The 16,850-nt window shown below is 43.1% G+C and overlaps 1 protein-coding gene across 1 annotated transcript in view; it reads right to left on the bottom strand.

Annotated features, from left to right (window-relative positions):
• SLC25A24 (solute carrier family 25 member 24) overlaps nt 1–12,941 on the bottom strand; it is an 85,232-nt gene extending 72,291 nt beyond the window's left edge. Inside the window, exons 1-2 of the mRNA XM_073592987.1 lie at nt 12,636–12,941; nt 2,949–3,075 (exon numbers count right to left, since the gene is read on the bottom strand). Coding sequence (XP_073449088.1) covers nt 2,949–3,075; nt 12,636–12,818 — 310 coding nt within the window. The 5' untranslated portion in view covers nt 12,819–12,941. The remainder of the gene's footprint in view (nt 1–2,948; nt 3,076–12,635) is intronic.
• Nucleotides 12,942–16,850: the final 3,909 nt, after the last annotated feature.

Genomic DNA, 16,850 nt, shown 5'->3' with positions numbered 1-16,850 from the left:
ACATCCACTTTAAGGTTTCTTGGCTGTCGCTTGGCAACTTGAACTATCAGCTCCATCCATAAATTTTCTATAGGATTAGAGTCTGGAGACTGGCTAGGCCACTCCATAATCTTAATGCACTTCTTCTTGAGCAGCTCCTTTGTTGCCTTGGCGGTATGTTTTGGGTCATTGTAATGCTGGAAGACCCATCCATAACCCATCTTCAGTGTTTTGGCTGAGCGAAGAAGGTTCTCATCCCAGATTTTACAATACGTGGCCCCGTTCATTGGCCCTTCAATGCGGCAAAGTCGGCCTGTACCTTTAGCAGAGAAACAGCCCCAAAGCATAATGCTTCCACCTTTGTGCTTGACTGTAGGGATGGTGTTCTTAGGGTCATAATCATAATTTTTCTTCCTCCAAACACAGCGAGTTGAGTTAATGCCAAATAACGCAATTTTGGTCTCATCTGGCCACAGCACTTTCTCCAAATCCTTTAGATGTTCATTGGAAAACTTCAGATGGGCCTGTACATGTGTCTTCTTTCAGGCCCTGCAGGATTTCAATCCATGGCGGCATATTGTATTACCAGTGGTTTGTTTGGCGACTGTGATCCCAACTGCCTTGAGATCATTCACAAGCTCCTCCCGTGTACTTCTGGGCTGATCCCTCACTTTTCTCATGATCTTACCCCATGAGGCGAAATCTTGCATGGAGCTCCAGACCAAGGGCGATTGGTGGTTATGGAGGGAGGGAGGAGAGGGGAGAGTCACAGCAGAGCAGCGGGCTGACAGAGGCACGTAAACTGACCACGGCAATCATGGATCAGCAGCCATGAATACCGTGGTCAGCACAGACATGGGGGGGGCACAGTAACTGGCAGGATCAACCAGGTATTTTACAATATAGGAAGGGAAAAATTAGGCAGCACAAGCACTGTGCTATACAGCATGCTTCAAATGAACATGATTTTATTTTTTTTTTTAATGTGGTTATGATGTCAAAGGCAGGACCTCAGGACGCTTTCAAGACTGCACACAGGATAAGCAAACATCTAAATGGATATAAAAGTTGGAGCAATAGGTAACAGGGAGGAGTTTTGCGCACAGTGTCCACAGTAGCTCAAGTATCCAGCTGGTCATATATGTTCAGAAAATGGACAGACTACAGATACCTATTGACTCTGAGAAGGTATAGAATAGGAACACAGATTGCATTTACATTATATGTATAGTTCATCACTGCAAATCCCTATGGGAGAGGTAGAGAGTATTGTATCTGTAGAGCAGAGGTGATTTATTTATTTTTAATCTCCAAGTCACCTCCATCCTGGGTAGACTTCTCCTGTACGTATGGAACTAAACACAGACCTTCAGAACTGGGGTGTATACGACTATAGATACACACAGAGCGTGGCTTGGCCCCACCCTCCACTCCTAATGTCAAATGTCCAGGATGCTGCTCTGTCTTCTTTGAGAAGAGAAAGAGGGGAGAAGAGCTGCTGTAAACAGGCACATGCTGTGTTACAGACCTAGCCGGGAGAGAGACTTGTGGAGGGGACTGTATGATAGCCTCTTGCCGATCTATCGTGGGCCCTGGCATTTGGGGGAACGGTGCTCTTTGTGAGCTGTATGCCTGGGGACCCTTGGGGTGGTATTACTGTGGATTCGGGTCCTGGTCCCCCAGGACACACAGACTCTGGGGACCCTGGATTTGCCATATTGGAATAGTGACTGATTCATACCGTTGGGACTCCTACTGTTAAATGCTAATGTCATCAATTCCAGCTACCTGTCTGCTAAAATGTGTATTGTAAATAAGTCTCTAGTATGGGATCTAAGAGTCATTAGATCCCATTGTTGTTTGTGTTTAATTAACTCTGCTATTGTGATAATGTTGATTGGATTTTCTGAACTACAAGACGGCCAGTCTGGCCTAAAGGTCATGTCTGAGTCATCTAGGCTGTCTAAAGGGATTAGTTAATTAGCTCATGTTAATTAGGTTACAGCTGTATTGTTAGAGTAATATGAGCAGGAGGTCTGCACCTCCTCTTTCAGTGTATTAAAGAGCCTGTATATTTGAATAAAGGAGATTCCTGTTTGAACTTACATACCTGGTGTTTGTTCTGAGCTATCACAACTGGGTTAGAACGGCACATAGCTGAAGTTCTAATCCCGGAGCATTGGATGACCGAACCATCAGACGTTGCAATCTGATTCAATAGCTGCAGAGGAGTGTCGGGAGAATGGAACCGAGCGAGCAAGGGGCTCGTTACATGCTGGATCGAGATTGGGCTCAGATAAGTGTTTAAGGGGGGCTTGGGGAGAACTATTAAAAAGGTTTGTTTATCTTAATGCAGAGAATGCATTAGGGTAAAAAACCTTTCCCTTTAAAACCACGCTAACACACAAAAAACAAAAAAACAAAAACACAGCTTTTGAAGGAAGAAGACGGAAGAATATTTGGGTGGAATTTAAATACACGCATGCAGGTATTAGTCCTCATGCACACGGACGTTTTTACAGCTGCTTTTTTGAGCTTTTTTTGCAGCTTAAAAAGGCCTGTCTATGTTAGTCTATGGCTTCATGCCCACCTAGGCGTTTTTGAGCTGCAAGTGGCATAGGCGTTTTTAAGCTGTAAAAAAAAACCCAGGACCAGTGGGTTCTGAGAGACGTTTTTCAGCTGTAAAAACGCTCTAACGCTGAAAAACGCTCAAAAACGTCATTCACCAACGTTTTTTAGCGTTTTTGATCCATTGAAAAAAAAAAAAAAAAAATTTGAAAAAAAAAAAAAACGCTCAAAAACGCTAACGCGGAAAAACGCTCAATAACGCTCTAAAACGCTAAAAACCGCTATTACAAAAACGCTGAAAAAAGTCACTGCTAAAATACTGGCGTTTTCATAACGTTTTTTTAACAGCCTGTGTGCATGAGGGCATAAGGTGCAGACGAGGGAAGACTTTATTTCCTTACCATCACTGTTTTTGTCCAAGCTTGTAAAAGCAATCTTCATTTTCTTCTCATGTTCTTCTAGATATTTCATGAACTCTGTAAAGTCAAGTGTTCCATCTTTATCAACGTCACCAGCTGCAACAATTTTCTGAAAAAAGGTAACAAAAAAAAAAAAATAGAGACAAACCATTATTATTTTAAATTATATTGAACAGGCCAAAGCAACAGCTCTGCTTACCTTGACACTACCCAGCACCATATACTTAACTTTCCTTCGTTTTCCAACTGCTCTATTCGGCTTCTAAGAACCATAAGAAATACTAGGTACTTTTGTGTCAATGTGACTCAAGCCATGTATCAGTACTGGGAAATCAACAAGCTCCATCGCTGTCACATGGAGTCAACCCATAGTCCTATCAGCTACAACTCATAGCCTACCCGGGGGGGGCTTCTCCTGATCCCAGCAGCAGAATGGAGTAGTGGTAAAGCAAAGGAAGGGTAAGCATTTACTACATGGGAGGGAAGGATCAAAATGAGCCTGTGGCTTTGCCATCATGAAAAGAACAGGTTTACTGGAAGGCCACATGCACACTGGATGTCTAGTCTGTGTAGACCTTGTGCATCCAACCCCAACATTTTTTTTTTTCGCCCAGGAGGCACAGGTGCAGCATTCAGACCTGCTGCCTGTCAAATCCTATGAGGACAAAATATGCTGCAGATGAACAGGGCTGAATAATGTACGGAGTAGAGCTTGTGTTCAGAGCCCTATGCATTTATGGACATGCCCAGAAGTAATTCTGTGTTCAGGGTATTTTTCCCTGCATGTATAGGGCCCTAAATGTGAGTACCACTTAGCATCCAGCCACAGAATATTTCAACCTGCCATAGACATTGAGAGGCTACAGGCGGCAGGGCTGGATTCCACAGCTGTGCCCACAAAAAACGCTGGGATTGGACTCACATAGGCTAGACATCCAATGTGCATGTGCCCGAAGGTAAAACATTGCAATAATGCAAACTATGCCCCAACTGAAAAAAAAATAAATAAATAACACATGCACTTTAGGAATGAACATAACATTACAGATAGAAAGTTGACATCTATCTAAACCGAAATAGTCAATGTTTGGTGGACCGGCGTCTTCCCTAGTTGGGTGTTCATATATGTATAAACCCATCAAGAGAGAATTTGGGTTTTGCAATTGTTGAACTTCTGATGAAAGTTCCCAGTTAACGTGACATAACTTACCCAAAACTATCATGCAGATTAGGAAACTGAAGTACTTATCTGCATACCAGGATAGTCACTCCAAAAATATTAATCAAAAAGGTCCTTTTGACAGCCACAATCATCATCATTTTAAGATAGCTAGGTCAGCAATGGCAGCCTCCATATTTATTAAAATAGAAATGAAGAAAAAAACTCTTTCATTTTGTATAACGTAATGGTGCCCATACACTAGATGAGAAATTGTTTGAAAATTTGTCATTTGGACAGTTTGTTAGTTTTTCATCCAGTTAAAGGGTGAAAATCTGTTGTGATGTTTTTGAGCCCCAAAAAAAAAAAACCAAAAGGAAAAGTTTGGAAAACTTCTGCCGAAAAGCGGATAAATTGAAAGGTTAATGCGTTTCTCGCCCGTTAAAATTTTGAACTGTTGGTACCACGCATATGTGACCCAGAAGCAAAACACAAAACAAGATTTATTTATGTCCATTGAACAATTTATTGTTCCAAATTTGGTCATTACATGGTGGCAATATTGTTTGCCCTCGCGACCAAGTGTTCGTTTTTCAAAAACGCGTTGAAATGATTTTTTGACCGATGGCAACGATTTTGCCATCATGTAGTGACCAAATTTTGATCGATAAATTGTTCAATGGACATAAATGAATCAGTTTTTTGTTTGTTTTGTCACATATGCCTAGTGCAAACAGTTTGGGCAAGGAACACATTAACCTTTCAATTTATCGTTTGTTCGGCAGAATTTTCCAACCTGTTTCTTCGATTTTTTAGTTTTGAAAAGTTAAACGATTTTCTATTTGTATCTGAATGAAAAAACGAATGAATGGTCCAAATGACAAATTTTCAAACCATTTTCAGCTAGTGTATGGCCAGCGTTAGGGAGGGTTTAGAGCCCTTGTTAGATTTGTTTGCCATCTGTGTCTCATTGAAGAGATTTCCCTTCACTTTCGGTCACATAGCCAAAGACAAGACATCCCTCCAAAGTGAGGGAATCCCTGGTAGTCACCAGAACTAGTGTCCCCACTGGAAGATTCCCCCCCCCCCCATTACTGTTCTGGAGACCACTTAAAATTTGGGATTTTCCTTAACTTTCAGTAATGGTCACCAGGACAAATAGAGAGGATTAATCTCCCTAATGGGGTCCAGACAGCAATAAAAACCTGACAGGTCTCTCTATTTAAAACTGGAAAAAGTTTTGCCTTGAGTTTAAGGCAAGTTTTCTATGGTTGCAGATTTGTGGCATATGACGTACAGCCGAAAAAAAAAAAAAAAAAAAAAAACAAACATCAAAGTGCACAGGGCATAACAAACATCAAAGTGCACAGGGCATAGGCCCAGTCCATCTCCCTCTGCTACTCTTAGCAAAAATTCCTTGCTGTAAAAATGGCAACTTAGACATGCTCTGTATTACTGAAGTGGCTTGGGTCATTGCTTTGTAAAACTGAGCGTTTGGGACACTGTACAGAAGCAGTGTTGCCAACCGTCAGTATTTTTACTGGCAGCCAGTAAAAAACGGGCACTTTTCTCCTGACAGTAAATACCAGTGACAGGAAAAGGTTGCCAGTAAAAAAAAATATGGCTGCGATGCTTGGCTTGGAACTGCGCTTCCAAAAAGGCAGCCGATACCATCCGAATGCCTGCTGCAGTGTGCTCGGGAGGTGCCGGTGGGGGGCGGGTCTGGTGTAGCCTGTGCCAAAGCATGTCGTGTGATGTCATGGTGAAAGGGAGCCGAGCAGAGTGGGTGGAGCCAAGTGTGCAGGTCTGTAGGACGGGAGCAAGGCAAGCTGGGAGCGGGACTGTCAGTGCTGTTGGGACTGAAGTGGACTGGAGGGATGACCTAGCACGGAGAGAGACTGACTCAGGAGGGGACGTGTTGTGTCGGGGAGGTGTCATCATCATCTGTGGTGCTGCACACTGCTGTCAGTGTCACTGTGAGAGTCAATTTCTTGTGTGTATGTTTTGCCCTCCTGTGCCTGAACTATTTATTTACTATATCGAAAATAAAATAGGAAATATGTTTTTTGCCTTAATATCCACCTTAAATCACATTGCAAATTGCATATTGTACTTGTTTGTGGCCTAAATACTAAAATTTGCAGTTAAAACTGTAATTTTGTAACTTTTGGAAATGCCAATAAAAACTTGGCCATACCAGTAAATTTTGGATGTTGTGTCAGTTAGCCTCGGTTCACACTGGGACGACTTGTCAGGCGACCTAGGTCGCCTGACAAGTAGCGTCCCGTTCAGTACAATGGAACCGTTCTAATCGGAGCAACGCAAGTCGCTCCGACTTAGAAAAAGGTTCCTGTACGACTTTGGGGGCGACTTGGGGCGACTTGCATAGACTTCTATACAGAAGTCGTTTTGCAAGTCGCCCCGGCAGTCGTGTGCAGGTCGCCTCGGTGAGGCGACCTGCAAGTCGTGCCGCCTCTGGTGTGAACCGAGGCTGAATGTCAATCAGGTAGGTTGGCAACACTGTTCAGAAGCTTAATTAAGAAACACAGTGGGGTTGATTTACTAAAGATAAATAGATTGTGCACTTTGCAAAGTACAGTTACACTCTGCAAGAGCAGTTGCTCAAGAGCTTAGTAAATAAGCAGAAGCTCTGCTGACTTCCATCATCCAATCATGTGCAAGAAAAAATGCTGTTTTTTAAATTTTCCTTGAACGTGAATGGGTATTCTTTGCAAAGTTAAAGTTTATCTCATTTACTAAGCTCTGGAGCAACTGCACTTTGCGAAGTGCACAGCCTATTTGACTTTAGTAAATCAATCCCAATGCAACATTGTTGCATTGGTTCCATACAAATGCAGAACAAAGAGGAGTCCTTTAGGCTACATGCACACAGGCAGTTTGGTCCGTATCCTGGTGTTTTTATTTTGCCTGAGGGGCACAGTTGCAGTATCCAGCCCTGCTGCCGACAACCCATCAGAATTGATGACAGGATGAAACACCCAGTGGATGGGCACAATACCAAGCAGTCCTCATGTTTAGCTGTTTATTTAAAGGTGTGTGAGGCAGGTCACTGCTTGCAAATCTAAAGGTTATTTCTTGACATAAGTATGAACGGTAAGCAGGAATATTACGATGTGGTCTGCACATGTTTTTACTTGGAAAAAAAAAAATATCCCCAATACACTACTTATTAGTTCAGTCTGGTATAAAAACAATTAACAGAAAAAAAAAAAAAAAAAAAGGAGGAGGAAGAAGAGAACAGCTACATAGGGAATAGGTCTCCATTATTCCTTGGGGGAACATTCTTTCCACATCAGGTTTATGCAACAAAGCATTGCACAGAACAAAAATGATGTGCAAAATGCAGTAACTATTAGTTTGCCATCACACCTACAGTATGTGTTGCAGTAAAAACAGAACTTTACTGCAAGGGACATTAGAAGTGAAGTGTGGATTTTCAATTAAAAAAAAAAATAAAATAAAATAATATCAGTCATACTCATCTAGGTGGATTCAGCATTGCCCCAATGCTGCATCTGTCCCCTGCTGCCTCCAAGACCAAGAGCTGAGCAATCAAAAACCGCTGATCGCTCATTCTCAGGTTTTCAGTAAGCAGAGCACAGTGAATGTCTTCGGCTCTCTGCTCTGCCCCTCCAGCACTCACTGGAGTGCCAGGCGTGACTGGCTCAGGCTCTCAACAATACGCTGAGAGGCCCAGGCAGCTGCCGGTCAGGTATCTGGGCAGATCCCGACATTATAGTTGGGATCCCTAGAGAGCCTGTACTGGCTCTGTGACGTCAGCCAACTGTCAGCTGAATCTGGGTCACAGGAGCACAGAAAGTGCACTCCTGTGACCCACAAGAGAAATATACAACACTTTGGCAGTGCAATTCATTTAACATGCAGTTGTGCTCAAAAGTTTGCATACCCTGGTAGAAATTGTGAAATTTTGGCATTTATATTGAGAATACGACTAGTCATGCCAAAAAAAACTGTCTTTTATTCAAGGATACTGTTCACATGAAGCCCTTTATTATTACATAGTTTTTTGGCTCTTTTTAAAATCATAATGATAACAGAAATCACCCAAATGGCCCTGATAAAAAGTTTACATACCCTGGAATGTTTGACCTTGGTACAGACACAGAAGGTGGCACACACTGGTTAAAATGGTTATTAAAAAGGTTAATTTCCCACATTTGTGGCTTTTTAAATCGCAATTTGTGTCTGTGTATAAATAAAAAAATAGTCAATGGGTTTGTTAGCTCTCACATGGATGCACTAAGCAGGCTAAGCCATGGGGAGCAGAAAAGAACAGTCAAAAGACCTGCATAACAAGGTAATGAAACTTTACAAAGATGGAAAAGCATATAAAAAGATATCAAAAACCTTGAATATGCCAGTCAGTACTGTTCAATCAATTAATAAGAAGTGGAAAATTTGGGGATCTCTTGATACCAAGCCAAGGTCAGCTGGCTCACTCACGAGTTCCGCTGCCTTGTCCATTGACACAGACAGCAGGACTTGGCCCCACCCCCTGCGTCACCAGATTTGATTAAGAGCAGTGGGAGCTAATCGCTCCTACTGCTATCAATCTGTAACAATCTAGTAATCCCCACCAGGAGAAGACAGCGATTATTGCTAATGGTTATAGCAAAAATCACATCCAACAGGCAGGTTGTACCCAAGTTGATCAATCGATCAACTTGGTACATTTAGCAAACCCTTACATGGTTTGAATCTCGGCCTGCTAAATATTCCTGTTGAACTGGCCAAGATTCTAACAATCTATGGCCGGCCTTAGCCTCGGTTTGATCTGCATGTACCATGGTGCTGCACATTTGATCTACTAGAACACCAGCCTTGTGATGACTTGACAGTTCAGTTGAGAGCACAAGCAACTGTCACAGTTATTATTCACAACATGATTGCAACAATGGGTTTAGTTCCGCTATAAAGGGAACCTGTCAGAATATATCGGAGCTCCTATTGCCAATTTGTTTTTAATGGTCTAGGCTCTGCAGTCCCAATTTTTTATTTCACTATTTGAAGAACAAAGACTAGAAGCAATTTATATTGGGTGCCCCAACAACTATAGTTACATAGTAGGTGAGGTTGAAAAAAGACACAAGTCCATCAAGTCCAACCTATGTGTGATTATGTGTCAGTTTTACATTACATATCCCTGTATATTGCGGTCATTCAGGTGATTATCTAATAGTTTCTACTTTCTACTATATTGACCTATTTCAGGAAATGCTTAGGTAATGTATGGATATGGGTTCTAATTTATCAAGAAACCTTTCCTTACAAACTACTAAAAGATATAAAGGCTTTGCTCCACTATAAAATGATATACGCACTTCTTTACGCAATACACAACCCTTGATAAAGTTCAATAAAAGTGAACAAAGTCACATCTATGTGCCCCTCCTCACCACTCCCTGTGGATATTGATTCGGCAGGACAATAAGGAACTGATGACAAAACGAGATAGAAACAGCTGAGACTAGGCTAGGGTAGAATAACTAGGAGTAAAGCAAAAGTTCAATAGGGAAAAGCACGTTTATTAAACATAAATTCGGACATCACAGCAAAGGGAAGAGTATTTACCGAAAAGGTTCCTTTCACATTTGCGCGTCTCCAAAGTCGCATGATTTCCAGTGTTACTTCAGAGCGTAACATTACATTCTATGGATCAAAGTAGTGCAGACACCTTTTCAAAGTCGCAGCAACTTTAAGTCACAGTGATTTGAGCAGGTGTCATTGAAAATAATGGTGTGTGATTGGTCATGAAACTTTGATGTCCAAAGTCAAATCACACAAGACTTTAAGGCCCATTCACACCACAAACTGCAGGTTTACTACGCATTTTTGCATGCACAGCGACATGCATTTGCAGTGCATTTTTCCTAAGCTTGCATTTCCTGTGAGTTCATTTTCTTCTTTGGACTTTTATGTACACTGCGTTGTGGGGAATTTGCATGTATTTAAATACATTTGCGCACATTTTTGTGCATTTGCAGTGCAGAAAATGCAACTTGCTGTACTTTTTTACTGCACTGCAATGGTGTGAACTATGCCCATAGAATAACCTGGATTTTGGACTGTCTATGCAGCTGGAGTGTAATCAAAAATGGATCCCACTGTATCTGCTGTGAATGGGTTCTTAGGCTTGATACACATCTATGCATGTTGCTTTTGAGCGTTTCTGCAATGCTTTTTGTGGTGCTTGCTGCATTTTTAGACACATTTTTACTGCAATTTCTGTTTTGTTTTTTTACACTGTAGATAGCTGGTTGCTAAGGAGAGGGCAGCGGGCTTCCCTGCTGTAAAAAAATGCATTAAGGTGAAAAACCTTCTATGCTGCAGAATCCCCCCCCCCCTTATTCTTACCGGAGCCCAATCTGATCCAGCGATGTGCACAAGAGCATTTGCTCTCGCCGCTGTCTCTCTCCTTCCTGGGCAGATTGATAGCCGCAGGAATTATTGGCTCCCACTGCTGTCAATCCAATGCTTTACCAAAGAGCGGGGCTGAGTCACCTGCTTTGTCAATAGACGCAGACGGGGGCTTGGGAGCAAGCAGGCACGGGTGGCCCTATGGAAAGTGGCTTTCCATGGGGGGCATTTGCCGAAGACGAGGAGCCTGGAGCACGAATGAAGGACCCCATAGGAAGAGGACGGGGGCTGATCTGTACAAACCCATTCCACAGAGCAGGTAAGTATAACATGACTGCTATTATAATTTAAAAAAAAAAAGAAAAAGAATGCTTTAGTATCGCTTTAAAGCTGCCCGTACACCGAGGGAATTTCCCTGTTGAGCTGGATGAAATTTGAGGGAGACAGGTGGAAAATTGCTGGCTGAACAGTAGCTTTGGGTATGGGTTAGGACATTCTGACAGCTGCCATTGAATAGTGGGCATCGGAGATTTGTCCACCTGTAATGTATAGTATCAGTGTACATCCCGCTATAAACACCAATCACACCAGATGTGGTGCTGGAAACCCGCATTCCATGTGCATTTCCCACCCAGTGTTCAAATCGCACCGCAGTTGTTATCTGCAGCGGATGTCAATGATAACTCAATGACACCCCAAACGCGGATCGCAAATGCTGTGCATTTGCTTGCACCAGATTGCATGGTACAAAAGTACCATGCTATACCTTTGGAAATGCACTGCAACCATAGCGCATGTACTACTTTTGGTGTGGGGCAGTGTGCTTTGCGCCCAAATGACACTACACTGAACTGCATGTGAATCACACAGGAGCACGCAGCGAGTTCCGTGCGATCTCTAGTATGAACCGGCCCTTAGACCCCATACACACACTATACAACTTTTGTTGTCTGATTTCCTTTAGATTTACCAAGACCATGTAGTGCAAGGGCCTGTCTGAATGCATACAAATTGAAACTCTTAGGGCCCTTTCACACTAATAATAGCGCCTGCAAACCGACCCGAAAATGCCGCTGCTTTGTCTCCAGTAAGAAAGGGGCTTTCACACTGGAGCGGTGCACTGGCAGGACGGGAAAAAAAGTCCTGCTAGCAGCATCTTCGGAGCGGTTTATACACGGCTCCTTCACTGCTCCTGCCCATTGAAATCAATGAGACAGCGCGGCTATACTGCTGGCAGAGCGCCTCTTGGTTTTTAACCTTTTCTCGGCCGCTAGCAGGGGGTAAAACCGCCCCGCTAGCAGCCGAATACCGACGGTAAAGCACTGCTTACAATAGCGGCGCGTTACCGCCGACGCCGCCCCAGTGTGAAAGGGGCCTAAAGGTTTGACCTCAGATTATATGGTTTTGGTAAATCTGAGAGAAAAAAAAAAAAATCTACAGAAAATTGTATAGTGTGTATCCAGCTTAAGACTTACTAGTATAACCTACCAGCCTGAGGGCCAAAAAAAAAAAAAAAAGTCAGTTCCATCATCCATGCTATACAGTGCAGATGAACAGATCTCCCTCTGTGGATATTGTGTTCTGACAGCCGGCCCCACCAACTGTCAAAATATCTGTACAGCGGCTGCATCTGATTGGACGCAACCACTGTTCAGACAAAAATCTCCCAGCCGTTTTCTTTGACAAAAGTTGATGAACCTTTATCGAATGAAGTGAGGCCGGTAGGTCGCCCGCTGAGCGGATTTCAGCTGGTTTCTCAGGAAGTGACCACAATTTGCAATGTATGGCCAGCTGTGGTCAGTTATATCCAAACATAGTTCTGTAAATCCACTTATAGAGAAGAACCTTCACAGATAGAAATAAAACTTATTTCAATCATTTGACAATCCCCATTATAATTTATTGCTGGCACACCGCCAACTCTGTACTGCCATATATACTGTATACTGTCCAATCATACAGCACCCACCCTGATCATTATTACTGCACAGCCTGACCAATACTGATCATCAGGGATCCTGGGCCTGACACCATGTGTATGTATATATAGTAGACTATGATGGTCCCCCACACACATGAAGATCCCATACTCCCCCTTCCCCAGGACTTACCTCCTCGGCTCCAGGGGACACCGCCATCCCCAAGGCTCGGAGTCCCTGCTGGAGCTCCAGGATGTCCACCTTCCCATCCTGATTGATGTCCAGCTTATGGAAGAGATCGGCGTACTTAGACGCAGTGTCCGATCCTTCACACATCGCCCGACACAGCATCGATCTCCGGACCTGATCGTACATCTCCGGTGTCTGTCTATGCGGACTGCTGGTCGGGATCAGGAAGAGCTTCAGGCCGACAACCCAAAAATGTAGAAAGACAAGAAAGAGTGTAGTGACAGGACACCGCCCAGAGAGGGGGAGGGGCGAGCAGGGAATTCCGTCCACCGAGTAAGAGGAGGAGGAGGGGGGAGATACTGCATGCCTGACATCTCCTCCCACAATCATCACTCCCAGCTCTATTACTATCATCACTACTCTGATCTATTACTCTGATCACTACTACTATGATCTATTACTCTGATCACTACTACTATGATCTATTACTCTGATCACTACTACTATGATCTATTACTCTGATCACTACTACTATGATCTATTACTCTGATCACTACTACTATGATCTATTACTCTGATCACTACTACTATGATCTATTACTCTGATCACTACTACTATGATATATTACTCCTATCACTGCTACTCTGATCTATTACTCCTATCACTGCTACTCTGATCTATTACTATGATCACTACTACTCTGATCTATTACTATGATCACTACTACTCTGATCTATTACTCTGATCACTACTAATCTGATCTATTACTCTGATCACTACTACTCTGATCTATTACTCTGATCACTACTACTATGATCTATTACTCTGATCACTACTACTCTCTGATCTATTACTCCTATCACTGCTACTCTGATCTATTACTATGATCACTACTAATCTGATCTATTACTCTGATCACTACTACTATGATCTATTACTCTGATCACTACTACTCTCTGATCTATTACTCCTATCACTGCTACTCTGATCTATTACTATGATCACTACTAATCTGATCTATTACTCTGATCACTACTACTATGATCTATTACTCTGATCACTACTAATCTGATCTATTACTCCTATCACTGCTACTCTGATCTATTACTCTGATCACTACTACTCTGATCTATTACTCTGATCACTACTACTCTGATCTATTACTCTGATCACTACTACTCTGATCTATTGCTATGATCACTACTACTATGATCTATTACTCTGATCACTACTACTCTGATCTATTACTCTGATCACTGCTACTCTGATCTATTACTCTGATCACTACTACTCTGATCTATTACTCTGATCACTACTACTCTGATCTATTACTCTGATCACTACTACTCTGATCTATTGCTATGATCACTACTACTATGATCTATTACTCTGATCACTACTACTCTGATCTATTACTATGATCACTGCTACTCTGATCTATTACTATGATCACTACTACGCTGAACTATTACTATGATCACTACTACTCTCTGATCTATTACTCCTATCACTGCTACTCTCTTATCGAATACTCTGATCTATTACTATGATCACTACTCTGATCTATTACTATGATCACTACTACTCTGATCTATTACTCTGATCACTACTACTCTGATCTATTACTCTGATCACTACTACTCTGATCTATTACTATGATCACTACTACTCTCTGATCTATTACTCCTATCATTGCTACTCTCTTATCGAATACTCTGATCTATTATAATGATCTATTACTATCACTACTACTGTCTGATCGATTACTATGGTCACTACTACTCTGATCTATTACTATGATCACTACTACTCTCTGATCTATTACTCCTATCACCAGTGGCGTCCCTAGGGGGTGGCTTTTGGGGCTATAGCCCTGAATCTCTGGCCTATAGCCCCGAGTCTCTGCAGGGGTCCCCAAGGGGAGGGGAGGCTCTCTTGGGACCCTGATGTAAGTGGGGGGCTCTCTGGGGACCCTGATGAAGGGTGAAGGCTCTCTGGGGACCCTGATTTAAGTTGGAGGCTCTCTGGGGACCCTGGTGCAAGGGGGAGGCTCTCTGGGGACCCTGATGTATGGGGGAGGCTCTCTGGGAAACCTGATGTAAGGGGGAGGCTCTCTGGGATCCCTGATGCAAGAGGGGGCTCTCTGGGAACCCTGATGCAAGGGGGAGGCTCTCTGGGGACCATGATGCAAGGGGGAGGCTCTCTGGGAACCCTGATGTAAGGGGGAGGCTCTCTGGGGACAATGATGCAAGGGGGAGGCTCTCTGGGAACCCTGATGTAAGGGGGAGGCTCTCTGGGGACAATGATGCAAGGGGGAGGCTCTCTGGGAACCCTGATGTAAGGGGGAGGCTCTCTGGGAACCCTGATGTAAGGGGGAGGCTCTCTGGGAACCCTGATGTAAGGGGGAGGCTCTCTGGGAACCCTGATGTAAGGGGGAGGCTCTCTGGGAACCCTGATGTAAGGGGGAGGCTCTCTGGGGACCATGATGCAAGGGGGAGGCTCTCTGGGAACCCTGATGTAAGGGGGAGGCTCTCTGGGGACCCTGATGTAAGGGGGGGCTCTCTGGGGATATATATACACACACATATATTATATACATGTGTATGCCCGCCCGAGCATATGACTTTCTTTACTACGTTGCTATGGGCTTTAGCCCCAGATCTTTTGTAGACCTAGCAACACCCCTGCCTATCACTACTACTCTGATTATTAGGCTACTTTCACACTGAGGCGCTTTACAGGCGCTACAGCGCTAAAAATAGCTAAAATTTCTCCAGTGTGTAAGCCCGAATGCGCTTGCAGAATGGTCAAAATAGTCCTGCAAGCTGCATCTTTGCAGCACTAAAGGAGCGGTGTATTCATCGCTCCTAAAGCGCCCCTTCCCATTGAAAACAATAGGGCAGTGCCGCAAACCCACCGGCAAAGCGCCCTGAATAGTGGCGCTAAAACGACGGTAAAGCGGCGCTAAAAATATCGCCGCTTTACCACCGGCGTCCACCCCACCCCAGTGTGAAAGTAGCCTTACTCCGATCATTAGTACTCTGATCATCACTTTGATCACTACTACCCTGATTATTACTCTCACCATTACTCTGATTGACACTCTGCCTCCTCCAAGTTCACATACAGATCACAATATTTCTCTGTCACATTACAGAAGTTGCAATTATGTATCACAGTCTCACAATACAGAGCTTAAAGAGGAACTTAAAGTAGAACTATAGGCAAAACTTTCTTTTTTCATTTTGGATAGAGCAAGTAAGGGTTATAACCCCTGTCAGATTTTTTTTTTCACCATCTGTGTCCAATTGCAGAGATTTACCTTCACTTCCTGTCTCATAGACAAACAGGAAGTGAGAGGAAATCCCTACAAATTAAGGGAATTCATTGGGGCCCCCAGCTACACTGCAGAGTGCATGAGCATCATGAGCAATGTAGTTCCAAAACATCTGGGGTGCCAAGGTTCATCATCACTGAACTAGTGTCTCTTGCCCTCTATCACTTTTCTGGGGACCAGTGTTTATTTTGGTAGCAAATTTCGATTTTGCTTTAGTCTAGTTGCTTTTGACTAAAATGCCATTTTCGTTTTAGTCATATTTTAGTCAACTAAAATCTAATGGGTTTAGTTAAATTGTAATGCATTATTTAACCACATGCCGACCAGCCGCCGAAGTTGTACTGCGGCAGAATGGCATGGCTGGGCGAAACGTTTTGTAATGTCGCTTCGCCCTGTGGCCACTAGGGGGCACGCACCTTCCAGTCTAGTGGTTATACATTTCTCTAGAATTTCCAAACTAATTGTGTACTCCTAGCCTTTTTATTAATTTTTTCTCTTTCAGCAACTTAGTAGATGCCCCCTACTGATCCATATGTGATAATGCAATACATGTTTAACCACTTAAGCCCCGGACCATTTGGCTGGCCAAAGACCAGAGCACGTTTTGCGATTCGGCCCTGTGTAGCTGTAACTGACAATTGCGCGCTCGTGCGACGGGGCTCCCAAACAAAATTGACGTCCTTTTTTCCCCACAAATAGAGTTTTCTTTTGATGGTATTTGATCACCTCTGCAGTTTTTATTTTTTGCTCTATAAACAAAAAAAGAGCGACAATTTTGAAAAAAACAAATTATTTTTTACTTTTTGCTATAATAAATATCCCCCAAAAATATATAAAAAACATTTTTTTTTCCTCAGTTTAGGCCAATATGTATTCTACA

The sequence above is a fragment of the Aquarana catesbeiana genome, linkage group LG07 (assembly GCF_042186555.1).
Source record: "Aquarana catesbeiana isolate 2022-GZ linkage group LG07, ASM4218655v1, whole genome shotgun sequence".
Taxonomy (NCBI): Eukaryota; Metazoa; Chordata; class Amphibia; order Anura; family Ranidae; genus Aquarana; species Aquarana catesbeiana.
The sequence above is the reverse complement of the archived record's forward strand: the minus strand, read 5'-3'. Positions and strand labels throughout refer to the sequence as shown.